Source organism: Drosophila arizonae, chromosome 5 (assembly GCF_054131065.1).
Source record: "Drosophila arizonae isolate 15081-1271.41 chromosome 5, UAZ_ARI_1.0, whole genome shotgun sequence".
Taxonomy (NCBI): Eukaryota; Metazoa; Arthropoda; class Insecta; order Diptera; family Drosophilidae; genus Drosophila; species Drosophila arizonae.
Window position 1 is genome coordinate 16383182 of NC_142925.1, and position 16772 is coordinate 16399953.

The window sequence follows — 16772 nt, forward strand, 5'->3', positions numbered from 1 at the left end:
CTATGTCCCTAATTGATTGACATATAGCTGCCACTCTAATTATTATTTACAGCAGCATGTGGAACGCTGGGACAGCCGGACAAAACTATTGTCAACAATGCGATACTGATGTGTTTTGCGTTTCCCTTTTGCAATTTTCACTTAGGCTGTCCGGCTCTAATATTGGTCAAACACGGGAGCGTATTATTTGCTCAGTGTCAAATGTGCTGGAAAAACTAACAGAGAAAAGCGTAGTTTTCACACGACAGCGGCGGCTCAGTGCTTGTCGAGTGCTTGGCGGCATCGTTTGAAAATCGCAAATTAACTAATTTAATTCAATATGGAAATTTCGGAGACTAATATTGGCATATTCTATGTTAGCAAACTTCTGGCCCTTGCCCCGTACTCGGCCAAAAAGAACTCGAAAGGTCAGCTAGAGATAACTCGCAGTTGGTTATTTTCCATATACTCGGTGTGCCTGTGCCTGATCATGGGTAGGTAGAGTACCCACTCGAGTAGTGATACGATCTACCCATATTAATTCTTTTTTGGGATTAGTTTTCCTCACCTATCGCGGTCTGCTATTCGATGCGAATTCGAATATACCCGTTCGGTAAGTTACATAAGAACAAGATTCAAAATTATGTTTATGTTTTTTGGATTTGCTTTATTTTTTTATTGGATTGAAACTTTCCATAAGCAGACTCTCCAGTTCTGCTTAGTTGTTCTCAGCAGCGGGCGGCGCCGCTCGAGCGATGCGGCCAACAGGCCTAAAGGTGGGTCGCGGCAGATACGGCGGCTTATCATGCCCGGCCAGTGCCATGGCGCAGATCGACAGCAGCAGCAGAATAATTGTGAAATTCATTTCGATTACGATCGACAGAGTTTGATTGATGTCACGCACTTGACATCGAGCGACTTTTATAGGCAAGCTCTGAGCTGCGCTCTAGCTGGGGTACTTTTTCTTTCATTGTGGGGGTTTACATGTTTGGAGACATATTTATGTGACCTGGCTAAGTAATTACTTATGTATGCATGTAGTTCAGTTCACTTGATCAGCATTGATTGCAAGTTGGAATTCTTTTTAGTTCGCGTACATAAAATACATAAATACATACTACTTATATATACTATGCTGCGCACATATTATATGATATCATAAGCACACATAACTTTGCTAAAAATAAATCTACGAATTATATAAAATTATGTCGCGGAGCGAGCGGAATATACTATGTATGTAGATATATAAATTTTATGATCTCTCTATTCCATATGTTTGGGCTTCTACTGTATTTCTAATTCTGAAATTCAATTATAGATACATATAAAATTTTTATTCATCTCACATAAATAGTTTTATGTGCCTAAGAACGATTCCATCGTATTTAGCATCAAAGTCTACGTTTTGCTATCTTTGTCGTCGTCGCCTTATTTAGCAATCTAGCTCTGACTCTCTCTCCTCTCTCTCTCTCTCTCTCTCTCTCTCTCTCTCTCTCTCTCTCTCTCTGAGTGACAAGTATCGGATATGAGTCAGAAGCCTGAAACTCAAAGTCAAGCTCATCCCGCTTTATAAAAGCTCTCAGTTGAAGAAAAGAATCAGAAAGTAAAGAAAGATGTAGATGTATCAATCTTACGATATTATAGTGGTATGATATATTTATATGCATAAATACATAGAAATATTTTCATATGTATACATATTTATTTGGATATACAATAATATGTTTTAATAAATTTTTTAAAAATGTAATTAATTTTAATGCAGAACATTAAAACAATTTTATATTTAGCAAGCAGGTTATAATAATTTTGTAACAGACAGAAGCTTAGTCGATTTAGGGGATACAAGAGCTAGAGACTTGAATTTCTTTTCAAGATCAAGTTTTTCTCCAAATTCGACAAATAGTCATGTTTTTGTATCATCGCTTGAAAATCGAAAATTAGCTATACAATTATATCTCCTGCATCTTTAAAGCTAAAGTGGAGAAACTTTAAATGTAGATTCATGTGTATTTTATAGAATTTCAATTTTTGTTATAATTGACCGCCACCCCTATATCCACCCTTTCACCCCTAAAATTTGGAAAAGATGTATTTCATCTTCAGCCCCTAGTGGGCTCAGACTATGCGTGTTAATGTCTGCGTGCTTATGCCTGTGTGTGTGCGTGTGTATGTGTATGTGTTGTTTCTGGTTTAAAAAGAAAACGACGAATTATTGAAATATCAGTTGCTGGAAGGGTTCCGGTTATCTGTGAATCGAGCTGTCTCAACTAGAGCTTTTCTCTGTAAAAGTTGAACTTCAATGCTAAAAGTTAGTCAAACGTGTTTAAAGTTTAGGAATTTTACGTGCACAGTCCCAAGCTCTCCGAGCTAGATCTGCAACTATAAAACGCGCCTTCAACAGTTCGCTGTTCTCCATGGCACTAGCCAGAAATTTAATACACTGTATTACAATATTAAAAACTTGTTCTAACAACATTCAAGATACGCCAGCAGCAGTTGAGGCATTGAATGAAAAAAAGGATTCAATACAATATTGATACAATATAAAATCAAATTTAATGAAACAATAAATATATTTTGATTGAATATAAAATATTCTTTATTTATTTTTATTTTTTGCGTATTAGCATTTAAAAGATGGAAAGTTCAATCATCAGCTGTGGCTTTTGGCCAGAAAGGTAGCCCGATATAAGCCTTTTGTGATTATCTGAGTTGAAGCTAAGCCTATTCTTTAGTAGAATATATTCAATATATTCTAGAAAATAAGTAATAATGGTCCCTAACGTAAATATCTAAAGTTAATTCCGATTTGAGCATCAAATGTGAACTTAGCATGTCCACAAACTAAGTAAAAGTAGATTCCGATTTCTGGCTACCAAATGGTAGTCCAATAAAATGAACCTTACAATTTTAAATGCTCCTAAACAATTTCTACTCAGAGTATTCAATATATTTACCAAAAAAGATTTTTTTATTTCTCTACAAAAGTTTAAATAAAGAAAGGAATATCTTGATCATACATCATCATCGTCATATGTGGCTTAAAGCTCCTGTATGTGATGTCCCCCACGTAGACTCCAATCATTCCTGATTCGTGTGATCTTAAGTGTTGCTTCAATTCGTTTGAATGAATTTTAATTTGAATGAAATCCAACACATCAAAAGTGCATCTTTCAGAATGAAATCGGCCACCTCGAAGGTAGTGACTGCCTCGGACGTTTCGGTTGTGGTGCTGGCCATCGTGACTGGTGTCTACTGTGGCATGTTTGGCCTGCGTGCCACACAGGAGCTGAACACGCGACTCGACAAGGTAAAGCTCTGATCGAGCAATGGAATATTCCCTTAACGAGACTCCATCACAGATCGACAGCACGCTGAGTCCCTACAACAATGTCAGGAAGGATCGCTGGCGCGCCTATGCCATGGCCACTGTGTCCCTCATCGTCATCGGCATTCTGCTTGGCCTGGACGTGGGCACCTGGGTGCGCATGGCACAGCAAATGAACATTAGCGACGAGGACACAGGTGAGGTTGCATTCGCTCTGTTCCCTTCCAGTATTTCAAGTCACATCCCATTGCCAGAGCTCAACGTGCAGTGGTATATACCCTTCTATAGTCTCTACTTTATATTGACCGGGCTGCACATCAATTTCGCGAACACGGCTTACGGGCTAGGCAGGCGCTATAAGCGGCTCAATCAAATGCTGAGAACCAGCTATCTGAGTGGTAAGTAAATAGCAGGGATATAACAAGAAAAAATACCAAATTCATATTGGAAATCGTGAGAGTTACGTATTTGATATGAATATTACCTCAATGGAGAAAATAAGAAAAATATGTGAAGAAAATATTACTACAGAGAAGGAAAATGAAAAAAAAGAAAAATTAAGAGCTTATGAAGTTAAGAGAGAGAAGAATAGATAAATAATGATAAGGTTAGAGCCCAAACTAACGGAAATAAAATAAATTTGAACAAAAGTGAATGTCGAACATAGAAAAGTGGAAAGCGAAGAAACGATAAGGTAAGGATAAAAAGGTGAAAAATACAGCGTAAGAGAAAGGGAACATAAGAGACGAAACAATAAGAAAAGGAAACAAAAGAGATGAAACGTGAAGAAGAGGAAACAAACGAGATAAAACACAAAAGTAATAGATAGAGAGAGAAGAATAAAATATAATGCGAAGGATCAATAAAGACGAAAATATCAACGCGAGCCAAAGGTCAAATAGAAATAGAAGACTGAAGAAGCTAAGATAAGAGAGAAAGATGAAAAAGAAATGACCTGTATGCTAAACCCTAAAACCAAAAGAATTTCCTAAGAAAGCGATCTAAATGTGAAATCAAGTCTTTTAACATTTATTTATAATTATCCTAGGGAATTTTCTATTTACCTTGATAAGTTTGAAGATCAAACAAGGGATATATAAACTCAAATTTAAAACCTTTTATGTATAGAGATACATATAAATATATGTATAGGTAGATATAGCAATCGTAATCCACAATTTACACCTTAGCAGACAAAAGTTATGGCAATGCCACAAATCTGGTCAGGGTGAGCGCTGTGAAGTCCATCAGCTTCAAGCCAATGATGCCAATGGCCCTGCATGCCAGCCTAACCAAGTTGAACACGGAGACCCTGCCTAATGAATCCGCCAGTAAGTAGCTATACATATGAGCAATAATCAGCAAATAGATGGACATCATTGCCCTACAGCCAAAAACAAAAGTTTGCTTATTCGAGCCATGGCCGACAATCACGAATCGCTGGGCAAATGCGTGCGATTGCTCTCAAGGTGAACCTTTGATTCGTATCGGGAAAGTGGGAACTGAATCAAATTGATAAACTATAAACTATTGCAGATTCTATGGCATAGCCGTGCTGTTCATACTGGTGTCCTGTCTGCTGCACCTGGTTGCTACGGCGTACTTTCTGTTCCTGGAGATGCTCAATAAGCGGGACAACGGCTACGTCTGGGTGCAAATGCTCTGGATCATATTTCACTTTCTGCGCCTGCTCATGGTCGTGGAGCCGTGCCATCTGGCGGCCCGCGAGGCCCGCAAGACCATTCAGATCGTATGCGAAATCGAGCGGAAGGTCTTCGAGCCCATCCTGGTCGAGGAGACCAAGAAGTTCTGGCAGCAGCTGCTCGTCGACGATGCCGAGTTCTCAGCCAGCGGACTCTGTCGGGTCAATCGAACGATTCTCACATCGGTAAGTGCCTAAGTAGTCTTCCGAAACGATCAAGTGGAGCTCTTAAACATTCTTAACCTTAACTAATTTATATGATTTCTGCATTCATATTGAAATTTGTTTCTTCTCTTGCAGTTCGCTTCGGCTATCGCTACCTATTTGGTTATACTTATCCAATTTCAAAAGACCAACGGCTGAACCTGGCTACAAATTCTTATTTTCAGTTATACAAAAGGTTGATTTTATTAACACTAAACGGAATTATTAGCTGTGTTTAGGTGAATAAAGGAATACAAAATATTTTTGTTGCTGTGATTATTCCAAATTGAATTTAAATTTAACAAACTGAGCTTTATGGCTACTTCAAACTAGTTGTTTCAAAACTCGATCTTGCAAATCTAGTTGATTTGTGTTTCATTCATTTTATATTACTGCTAATTTTTAAGTAAAAATTCGACGCAGATTAAATTATATTAATAACACGTCAAGCTAGTTATGGAGCTATATAAGCTCGACAGCATCAAATCGACTTTGTCAAGCCAATTAGAATGAAATTCACAATTGTTGTGTTGCTGTTCTCGCTGTTCTCTATGGCAATAGCCAGCACAAGATGTCCTGACCCTTCAAAGGGTTGTACTAATGGACCGAGAGGGCTATCTGATGAGCCACAGGCTGCTGATCTTCCACATCCCTCATAGATGGAATCGCAGGAATTGATAAAATATATCAAATGAAATTCTTGAAACAATAAATATATTACAAACAAGAAATCTATTAATAAAAAGAAAAAACACACAATTTTGTTTAATTTATAGAATATTTTTTATTTTTGCACACTCTGAACCCATTGAAAATGGGAAACCAATCAATGTATGTATATGAAGTAGATGAGCTGAGTCGATATAACACTATCCAACCTATAAGGCCTCTCTATATTGAGGCTATTTAAATAATACAAAATTCTTTACTACCGCCGTTGTATCTGAGCATATTTTCATGATTTCATTTTACCACTTGGAGAGCACAATCCTGACGATTCTTCAGAATACTTTACTAATCAATTCTATGATCTCTTCTTCTTATATCTTTGACCTCTTGGGCTTGCCATTCTTTGCTCTTGGGATGGGAAGCACGAAGTCTCTCCATCACTGCTAAAGACCAGACATTTTATTGAAATGCTGCAGCTCTCGAACTTAGCCATGGCTCTAGCTACTCCTCCCATTTTTGATTCCATTCCACAAACATTTATATACAATTAATTTTCCTTGCGGTTTGTTTCGGCTATTTGTTCATACTTATCCAATTTCGAAAGAACAACGGTTGAAGCTGGCCACGAATCTTATTTTTAGTTATACAAAAGGTTGATTTTATTAACACTAAACGGAATTCTTAGCTGTGTTTAAGTCAATAAAGGAAAACAATATTTTTGTTGTTGTGATTATTCCAAACCGATTTTCAATTGAACATTTAAGCAAACTGAGTTCCATGGCTACACTTAAACGCACATTATAATTAGATTTCATAATATTGTTTCAAACTATTTTAGTTGATTAAAAACTCGACCGTCTGCAGCTCAGAAGCCCTTCTGGTACTGCTTCGTCTCCATGCGCTGCTGAAGCAGCTCCAACTGCCGCTTGGCCTCGCATTGTGGAAAGTTTTCCAGATCGTAGTACTGTGGCGCCAGACTGAGCAGCCATTCAGCTGTAAAGCCAAAGAGAATATTTGATTGGATGTGAGTTTGCTGTGGTTGTATGTGCAGGGTTAACTCACGCTTCACATCTGTCACAGTGCGTATGTAGTTTTTGGTGGTCAGCACAAATTCGTTGTAGATGACCCAGTCGGGTTTGTGGTCCAGGCAAGTTGACGGATGCAGCTGCACGTTCTGGTTGTCCTTGATGGTCAGATAGTGTCCCGTTCGCTCCAGATGCGCGACCTGCATAAAGAAGCCCTGGACTAGAGCCTTGCGTATATTCACATAGTAGTCCTTCGAGGCGAACTCTGTGCTGGTGCGCTTCAAATTGAAGCGATCCATGATGCGTGCCAGCTGCTGGCGCACATTGTCAGCGCTCTTGAGCGAGCGATAGTTGATGAAGTTCTCATAGCACCAGTTCGGGTCCTCACTGCCTGTAGAACGAATCAAGTTTAAGTCTATCGGAGTCGATTGGGAGGAGCACAGTCAGGCAACTTACTCTGCTTGAAGGCGTGATAGACATTCAGCAGCGTTAGATGATCTCCGTCGATGTGAGCGAAACGCATCTTTGCCTCGTCAGCCACCTTCTTTGCCTCATTGGGTCGCACGAAACATTGTGGCACTTTGGTTGACGTTTGATGTTTGAATTGGTTTGTTTTCGATTAAGCGCAAATTCATAACATGTTTTTGTTGTTTTTGTTTGTTGTTTGTGTTTTACATAAACAAATAGATTGTGCTCACATTTTGTCAGCTAGGCAATCTAGATATTTGATTCAAGGATTGATTGCATTTGTGAGTTGCAAGTGCGTTCGAGGCCACAAAGCGGACATTGTTTAAATTCAAGCAAATAGCCGAGCAAATGCCGCCGCATCACATTTCAATCAAATGTGCGAAGCAGATGGAACGCACGTGCAACTTTTCTTCAGTGTTGAATGCAAAGAACAAATAAATTGATAAACTTTTTTCTTTGCACGTTTTGGAATAACAGTAATCTGTCAGCGTGCGTCAGAGTTCGTGTCGCCAACAATCAAATGACATCTGCAGATGATGGCATTGCGCTCTAGCTAAATGAAACCACATAAGACTAGAGCTAACTACTTTTCAATTTGAGAGACAACCCAGTGGAAGCTTAGGTCTATTCTAAAAAGTCCCTCGACTTCTACATCTATATCTATGCAGCTTAATCAGTTTAGTTTGTTTCTCACCCGACAGCATGGCCGTAATTGAAAGTATCTCATTGGAGCAATTGTGCTGGCAGCTGGCTATCAGCATCTTAGCCAATTGCGGATCGAGCGGAAACTCGGACATAACGGCACCGAGATCCGTCAGATTGCCGTCGTCGTCGAGGGCGGCCAAATAGTTGAGCAGCTCCAAGGCGCGCATCAGAGTCTCGGGCGCCGGCGGGTCCATGAAATCAAAGTGCACCAAGTCATCAATGCCCAATTTCTTAAGCTGCAACACCACAGTGCCTAATGGACAATGGAAATCAGATGTAGATCAATGCAATTAGAGGTAATTTATGAGCAGAAATTACCCAAATTCGAGCGCAAAATCTCCGGATAGGTGTTGTCTTGCATTTCGTTCTTGAATGCCTTCTCCGTATAGAGTCTAAAGCACTTGCCTGGCCGTGTACGACCAGCACGACCGGCACGCTGCTGTGCCGAGGCCTTCGATATGGGGGAGACGAGCAAACTCTCGACACGTATGCGCGGATTGTATACCTTTTGCTTGGCAAAGCCCGGATCGATCACAAAAACCACGCCATCAATGGTCAGCGAGGTTTCGGCAATGTTTGTGGATACGACCACCTTGCGGCCAATAGCACCTGAGGCATTTGGTGGCGGAGGCGGCTCGAAGATGCGCTGTTGTTGATTGGGCGGCAGAGTCGAGTAAAGGGGAATGCACTTCAGCTCGCCAATTTCAGAGCCTAAATTGTCAATCTCACGCTTGATACGCTTGCAAGCCTCTTCGATCTCTTCCTGGCCCGTGAGAAACATAAGTATATCGCCTATGGAGGGAAGAGGCAACGATTAGCATTCAGCAGAGTGTCCAAGGGAGAGAGAGAGAGAACCAGTTTAGATAAGACCTCTCTGCATACCTTCAATTTCCTCGCATATGTGTATTTGTATAACTGTGCGAATAGCTGCCTCCAAATAGTCTCTCTCGGGCTCTGGTGTATAGAAAATCTCGACGGGATGCGTGCGACCGGGCACGTTCATCAGCGGCGCATTGTCAAAGTATTGCTGGAATTTGCCTGCATCGAGTGTGGCCGACATGACCACCAATTTGAGATCATTGCGCTGTCGAATAACCTCTTTTAGCACACCCATCAGAATATCAGTGGCCAGGGTGCGCTCGTGCGCCTCGTCAAGCAATATGACCTGGTATTGATCGAGCATCGGATCCGACATGGCTTCGCGCAGCAGCATACCGTCCGTCATATACTTGAGAAGTGTCTTGGCCGAAGAGCAATCCTCGAATCGAATGGAGTAGCCGACCTCATCGCCAAGATTAACGTCCATTTCCTCAGAGACACGCTGGGCCACCGACATGGCGGCCACACGACGCGGCTGTGTACAGGCGACACCTTTGCGGCCTTTGGACACAGCGAAATCCACACACCATTGAGGTATTTGTGTCGTTTTACCAGAGCCCGTCTCACCCACCAATACAATACACTGATGCTGGCTAAGCAAGCGCATGAAGTCCGCCTGATACTCGAATACCGGCAATGTGATTCGCTTCTTGTACAAGTTTTGGTAGCGTGCGGAGTAAGGCTTCAATGTGAACGGATTTGTAATGGGTGGCTAACAAATGTAGATCAAGTGATATTAGAAATTCCACTGTTACTGGCATTACAAGTACTTACTTGTTTACTGGGCACAAATCCACCCGTGACTTGGGCAACAGTGCCGGTGGATGACGCCGCTGCCGAAGAAGTTGAAGCTTCCGACTCCCTGCAAATGGCACAACAATGTAAGCATTGGCTCAGCATATGTTCTCACATATACTTACTTCTTCATCTTGTTGGAGTATGTCTCGCCCACTTCAATACGTCGTTTCGACATCTTTGCGTGTTTTTAAAATACACAATAAATAGCAAAACGTTCTGCACAAAAAAAAAACACGCGCTGAATAGCAACGTGAAAAGCGATAAATAGTACGAGGGCTGACAGAAAGTATCAGTAGGTCAGTAGAAAACTATCGATATTGGACGATAATTAAAATAATAAGTGAAACAGCTCTGTTCAATACGATTTGTTATTGTATTATATTTCCAAAAGTTGCCTGCTGCCTCTATTGTAAGTTTATTATTATTATTTTTTTTTTTGTGCATTAACGTTACTACGAAGTGTTGAATAATATTACTAGAATAATAAAAATACTTATTTTAGCCTATGCGAAAATATTGGTATCTTTATTGAATTTAAATAACATACCATAAAGATTGTTATCGATATGCTGTCTGTGTCTCGCATCGATAGTTGTTGTCAGTGCGCAGCAATATCGATTCAACAGTATTTGCAATAATTTTTAAGATGCGCGAATTGTATACAAAAATGCAAAAATCAAAGTGAAAAACTGTTGCCAAAGCGACAACAAACAATGGAAATACCGATACAAGTGGCTGTACGCATATATCCCCACGCAGAACTTGAACACAAGCCGGACTATAAAGCGCCGGAGGATGGCGATGCAGAAGCAGACAAACCGCAATCGAAGCCGTCTTCCCCTAACCTGAAGCCGCCTCTTCCTCCACTTCCGTCACCATCGCAATTGACATTACAAACAACGGCAATAGATGCTAATGGCAATAATGAGTTAGACGCCAGTCAGTTGAATACAAATGAAGTGCCATCAGATATTGGCAATGCCAGTGGCTGCTGCGTGCAGGCCATACCAATCGCTGTATCGGCGCTGGGGTTGCCGAGCGCACTGCCCGGTGGTGCGGCCCTTGACAGCATTGCGGCGGGGCTGATACAGGTGGGCGCTCACACTGTGCCTGTGACACATGCGCTGCCCAGCAGCACCACACAGAGTCAGGTGTACCACCAGACAGTGTTTCCACTGATCAGCTTGTTTCTGGAGGGCTTCGATGCATCAGTGGTGACATATGGGCAACGCAATACTGGAAAGACCTACACGCTCTATGGACATGGTTTCGAGTGCGTCTATGGCGAGGCGGATCAGGGCGTGGTACAGCGTTGCGTACGGGAGATTTTTACCCACATTGCGGCGCACGCAGGTGAGTTGCTAGACAAATCGATATGATGGGCGTTTTATTTAATGACTGCATTTTTGTAGATCGCACATACGCCGTTAATGTTGGCTTTGTGGAGATATGCAATGGCGAAATCCGCGACTTACTGGGCATGGGCAATGTGCACTGCACCACAGTGGAGAATGTTTTCCATTGGCTGCAGTTGGGTCTTAGCAACAAGCAGCAGTCACCCGCACACACACTCTTCACACTGACCCTGGAGCAGCAGTGGGTGTCCAAGGAGGGTCTGATTCAGCACCGTCTCTCAACGGCTAGCTTCTCAGATCTGTGCGCCACCGAACGTTGGGGTGAGCCGCCACCAGGACACCCACGTGACGCCGGATTGCAGATGCTGGAACAGGTGGTTAACACTCTGACTGATCCGAGCATTATGTACGGTGTCAATGGCAATATTCCTTACGGTCAAACCACCTTAACCACTCTGCTGAAAGACTCGTTCGGTGGTCGTGCTCAGACCTTAGTCATTCTGTGTGTGTCCCCGCTGGAGCAGCATCTCAGCGAGACACTGGGCAATCTGCAGTTTGGCTTCAAGGTGCAATGCGTACGCAACTATGTCATTATGAATACTTTCTCCGATGACAATACTCCTATATCGCCGGAGGTATTGCCGCATGATCCAGCAGCAGCTGGCACAGCGGCTCTCATGGCGGCCGTGGCCATGCCCAACGGGGACAACTTCGGACTGCAATTTGCAGCCAGTCAGTGGTTCAAACTGGTGTCCAATGCAGAGGGACTCTTCGCCAAGTAAGTGAGCTAAACGAATATCCTTCTTGGCAGTGTTATTTAAAATTTTTATGCACAGATTAATGAGCTCGAATGCAATAACGGAGCTGGAGAAGGAGCAAATTGAGGAGTGGCTGTTCTTAAAGCAAGAGTGCGAAGAATGTCTCAGTTCCAGCGAAGCATTGCGCAACCAAAAGCCGCTAGTGCCCATCCAGGAGGCGGAGGAGCCAGAGGAGTCTATCAGTGAGCCGGAAACCTCCTGCCAGCAAAATTCGGACAATGACACCGACAATGAGTCGCAGCGCCCAGATCTAGCTGAGAAGCTCGAAAGCCTAATGGATGAGTTTCGCACCAAAACGGATGCGCTCATTCAAGCCAAGCATGAGGAATTTATGCTCAAGCAGCCCAAAGCGGTCATGCAGAGCCAGGACAAAGATCGGGAGCAGACAGCCCAAGAGCCAGCGCCACAGCCTGAAAAGTGCGATGAGCGAAAGTTTAGCGTGGGAGGTAACTATATTCTATACAGCTATATATGCATGACTCTCATTCTCTCTCTTTCAATGGCTTTCAGGTCGTCGGCGCAGCATACAGCCTGGTGCCAGTTTGAGTAGCGCAGAGCTGGCCATGCTCAATCGTGTTGCCTCGCAGCAGACGACGGGCACTGAATTGCCAGCGGACTTCGATCCACTCAACAATGCAGCAGGCGCGACCGACGGACTGCGTAACGCGACTGGCGTGGCTGGCGCCAATGGTCCGGTCGAGCAACTGCAGAAAAAGATGCGAAAGCTGAATGCCGAGATCGAGGCCCGACAGCGACAGCTGAAGGAAATCGAGCAAACGATGCAGCTCAAGCAGAACATAATTAGTGAGCTGGTGAAGAACCGAGAGACGCGCAGCCATGCCAAGCAGCGCTTTCACAAGAAGAAGGCCAAGCTGGATGCGGAGTGTGATAAGGCTAAGAAGCATCTGGCCAAGGCACTGGTGCAGGGCAAGGATAAAGCGGAAATAGAACGGTGGGACGCTATTATAGCGCACATTGAGCAGCGCCTGCAGGATCTCAGCTCGATGAAGCACATTGCCGGCGAGAGTGGTCAGAAGCTAAAGAAACTGCAACAGTCCGTTGCCGAGTCACGCAAACAAATCGAGGAGGTGCAAAAGAAGCTGAAGAAGGAGTGCAAGCTGCGTGATCAGCTGGAGGCCGAGCTCAAGAGCTTGAAGGAGGCGACACTAGTCAAAATGGAACCAAATCCAGATCAGCTCAAGGCCGTGCAGGCTCGCATTACTCACTTGGATCACATACTGCGCGAGAAGTCTGAGAGTCTGGAACACTGGGATGGCGGCGAAAAGTCCCCCGCACAACAGGAGAGTCTGCGCCATGAGATACGTAATCTGAGGCGAACGCGTGACCATTTGCTGGAGCAGCGCTGCATGCTGGATCGCAAGCTCAAGCGGGACAAAATGTTGACGCAGCGCGAAGAGCGAAAGCTGCTCGAGTGCGACGAGGCCATCATGGCCATTGACGAGGCCATCGAGTTCAAGAACGAGCTCATTTGCGGTCACAAGTCCATCGACTTGTCCACCGAGCGCCAGCAGCGGGAGAAGGGCGAGCAGATGCTGATGGCGCGACTCAACAAGCTCTCACCCGAGGAGATGCGCACGCTGCTCTACAAGTACTTCGTCAAGGTCATTGATTTGAGAGACTCGTCGCGAAAGCTTGAGCAGCAGCTGGTGCAGCTGGAGCGCGAGCGTGATGCCTGGGAGTGGAAGGAGCGGGTGCTCTCCAATGCGGTGCGTCAGGCACGGCTGGAGGGCGAGCGCAATGCGGTGCTGCTGCAGCGTCAGCACGAGACAAAGCTGACGCTAATGCTGCGCCATCTGGCGGCAGAGACCTCGGCCAGCTCGGCCAGCTATGGCGATCGTGCTCTAGCGCCTGCCACCAGCCAGGGCACGAGCGGTGAGTTTGACTACGATCTCGACTTCTACAAGGCGGCCAGCAATAAGGCAATGCTCAAGGCGCAACAGGCGAAACCCACAGCGGCTGGCCTGGATAAGTACAAGGACAAGGAGCGTAGCAGTGGACGCAATATCTTTGCCAAGTTCCAGGTGCTCACGCGTTATGCATCGGCGGCGGCTGCTGCAGCTGGCTCATCCTCGACGGCGGACGAGTCCACGGCGCTCATTGAGACGACAACCACGGCGGCAACCACTACCACCACCACGACCACAACGGCAACCACAAGCGCATCGGCCAAGGGCAAGGAGAAGGCGCTGGCCACCATCAACCAGGATCAGCTGAAACGTCTGATGCCCGCACCGACATCCACAAAGGTGACGCGTCAGAAAAACAAGATCATCATACAAGATGCGACGCGCAAAAACTAAAAAAAAAAAAAAACAAAAACGTCGACGAATTTAGTTCTCTCTCTCTCTCTCTCTCTCTGTCTTTGCTCTGGAGCGTGAGAGAAGCACGCAATATAGGCTGAGAGAACGGATGCAATGACTGGCGTCGGGAGGCACCTCTCTATCTCCCACTGCTCTTATTCTAGGCCCGACTTACTCAAAGCACTCGAAATACTCAACATGTACAATTATAATTTATAATGACAAGCTCAATCCGATATTGATAGATATATATATATATGTACTGAACGAATACGTCCACAGACTTGTTTCAATAGACTTACCAAGGTATTCATCTACATCTAACTTCTGGCGCATTTAAATGTCAACAACAACCATATAGATTCCTCGACTGGCAAATCTTAAGACTTGACAATTGTTACTTAAAAATACTCGAAACTCTGCAATCCCAAATGGAAATCGCAATTAACTCGCTCAAATTGTTTACTTAAGCACTGGAATCTCTTGTTTTATGTACATATGAATATGAATATGTATTAATTTTAGTTATACAATTTGCATTTAAGTTAACCTTATAAGTCGCAATTACACTATTTTTTTTTTAAGTTTACTCATTTTGTTTAGCATATTTAAATGTCTTCCCGAAAATTGATTACCCCTAGACCTAGATATATAGAACTTTCCGTATTCCTTATCAGCGCATTTACTCAGTTTCTTTTTAAGATTACTACCTTTATGTTATAAATATATACTATATATTAAAGTCAGCGTTTCTCTAATTACTCATACTACAAATGTTACAAGAATTTAGGTTGTGTTTAATTTTGTTTAAATTTACAATGCAAGAATTATAAGATGCTTGCATATGCTTTATATCAAATTCATATTCCGAATAAAAATATTTTAACAAAAAAATATACATCTTTTGTAAAGCAATTCATCTGCTCTATATATCCGCTAGATTTTCTCACAATTCAGTAATTAGTCAGCATCAAAGTAAATAAACACAGCACAGCTTTTGCTCCCATGTGCTGCTGACTAAGAATATATAAGAATAGATGCCACTTTTTATACGCCCGCTTCAACACATTCTCTCTAATATATTATAGTATTATATTTTACTATATTCCTAACAATAACAAATCTGTAGTAGTACATTTCCCCGCTGCCGTTACTCACAACAAAATATCAACAGGTGTCCCCTGAAAATATCCCAGAGAATTTCCCAAACAAATGCCCCTTCACACACACACTGACAGCGAGCGGCAAGAGAGTGCCAAACCAAAATGGCCGGTCGGTTCAGAGCAACTGTCAGACAGAGAGGCAGTTCAGTCTGGTTTGGATTGTCGAACGTTAACCGTCGAACGTATTGGAGTCGGAATTTACGTCTGCGTTATCAGAGTGCGCCTGTGTGTGTGCATTGTTTAGGCTACGGTTACGGTACGGTCGGTACTCGCACCCCCGCAAACCGGTTCGCCTGGTGGTGGTTCTAACGTTTTACGCGCTTCGGCTGTGTGCGAGCGTGAATTGTGAATACGCCAAATTCAATTTAAAATAAAATGCAAAAGCAATAAATAATTACAACCAGCCGAGTGTCAAAAGCAGAGCACAGCGCCAAAAAAAAAAAAAAAAAACGGCCAGCGTGCGTGTGTGTGTTTCGAGTGCGAGTGTGTTTGTTGTGCAGCATTTATTGTGCAGAGTCGTCACCCCAGTGGATTAGTGGCACCCTGCTACAATTTGCTCACACTGCCACTCAGTGAGTGTTAGTGAGTGTTTTTGTGCACATTCCACTTTAACTAACATCAGAAGTCAGCGCAATTCATCAATTCATCAGTTCGGTAGGTGACAACAAGCAGTTCAATGTATTTTTCGCATCTGTCTGGCAACATCTTCTTTTGTCTGCTGTTGTTGCTGTAATTCTTATCCACGCCCACACATGCACAGCGATGCCAACACCCACAACACCCAGGGAGCCCCAAGCTGCAGTCGGTGACGATATGATAATCTGTGCATCATTTGTGCCAGATGAATTTGTTGGTTTTGGCTCAGCTTCCTATTGATTTTTCGCCAAAAAACTAAAGTTTTCGCTTTAGCGAATCAACTTTGTTAACTTCCACATACACACACGCACACACACACACAAAAGGGTGTGTGCGGGCATAGCGCCGCTGCCTAGAATTTGCCGTGCGCTTGTTGCAGTCGCTGTCAAAGGCCTTTAAACTGTTGAAAGTTTGGAAGCATTGTTAGATTTATAAAATTTCATGTTTTCTGCTAAATTCTAAAATAAGTCTATCAGTTGTTTCGAAGATTTTCATTTAGAATTTGCGATTTTTCCAAATTCCTTTTCTGCATCGCTTGGTGAATTTTTCTTAGCGCATGCGCTCTACGCCTCACACAGTTGCGAAAGCAACTCTGATTTGTGTGCATGTGTGTGTGTGTGTGCAACCTGCCTAAGCTGCCTTTGTCTGTGTCAGGTAGTTTTTCCCTTGCCAGGCAGCCAGCCAGACTTAGGCTCCATGGGCTCAGTACACTTTGT

General features: G+C 43.4%; 4 protein-coding genes across 56 annotated transcripts in view; 3 read left to right on the plus strand and 1 right to left on the minus strand.

Annotated features, from left to right (window-relative positions):
• The first annotated feature begins 10 nt into the window (after window positions 1-10).
• Gr43a (Gustatory receptor 43a) lies at window positions 11-5978 on the plus strand. Of its 4 annotated transcripts, none has more exons than XM_018013494.2 (9): window positions 11-473; window positions 538-592; window positions 3151-3295; window positions 3348-3510; window positions 3568-3711; window positions 4504-4644; window positions 4704-4782; window positions 4850-5201; window positions 5316-5978. In XM_018013494.2, exons 1-9 carry the CDS (start codon window positions 320-322, stop codon window positions 5376-5378), a joined length of 1296 nt encoding a protein of 431 aa, XP_017868983.1. In that variant the 5' UTR covers window positions 11-319; the 3' UTR covers window positions 5379-5978. The 4 variants fall into 4 exon arrangements, with proteins under 4 accessions (XP_017868983.1, XP_089328269.1, XP_017868984.1 ...); XM_089472143.1 differs by having other exon boundaries at window positions 4507-4644; XM_018013495.2 differs by having other exon boundaries at window positions 3163-3295; window positions 4507-4644.
• Window positions 5979-6519: 541 nt separating this feature from the next.
• On the minus strand, window positions 6520-10061 carry Dhx15 (DEAH-box helicase 15). Its single transcript, XM_018013181.2, has 8 exons — window positions 9886-10061; window positions 9740-9827; window positions 8969-9677; window positions 8405-8878; window positions 8076-8339; window positions 7370-7492; window positions 6951-7304; window positions 6520-6881 (listed from the first exon to the last, which is right to left on the minus strand). Exons 1-8 carry the CDS (start codon window positions 9936-9938, stop codon window positions 6754-6756), a joined length of 2193 nt encoding a protein of 730 aa, XP_017868670.1. The 5' UTR covers window positions 9939-10061; the 3' UTR covers window positions 6520-6753.
• A 232-nt stretch (window positions 10062-10293) lies between these two features.
• Window positions 10294-15015, plus strand: cos (kinesin-like protein costa). Its single transcript, XM_018013229.2, has 4 exons — window positions 10294-11116; window positions 11176-11896; window positions 11955-12382; window positions 12447-15015. The coding sequence occupies exons 1-4, from the start codon at window positions 10477-10479 to the stop codon at window positions 14255-14257; spliced, it is 3600 nt and encodes a 1199-aa protein (XP_017868718.1). The 5' UTR covers window positions 10294-10476; the 3' UTR covers window positions 14258-15015.
• A 558-nt stretch (window positions 15016-15573) lies between these two features.
• The window catches only part of Dscam1 (Down syndrome cell adhesion molecule 1), a 77281-nt gene continuing 76082 nt past the window's right edge, over window positions 15574-16772 (plus strand). For all 50 annotated transcript variants that reach the window (XM_018012323.2, XM_089472062.1, XM_018012325.2 and 47 more), the window contains exon 1: window positions 15574-16074. The gene's annotated coding sequence lies outside the window, so the exon portion shown is untranslated. The remainder of the gene's footprint in view (window positions 16075-16772) is intronic.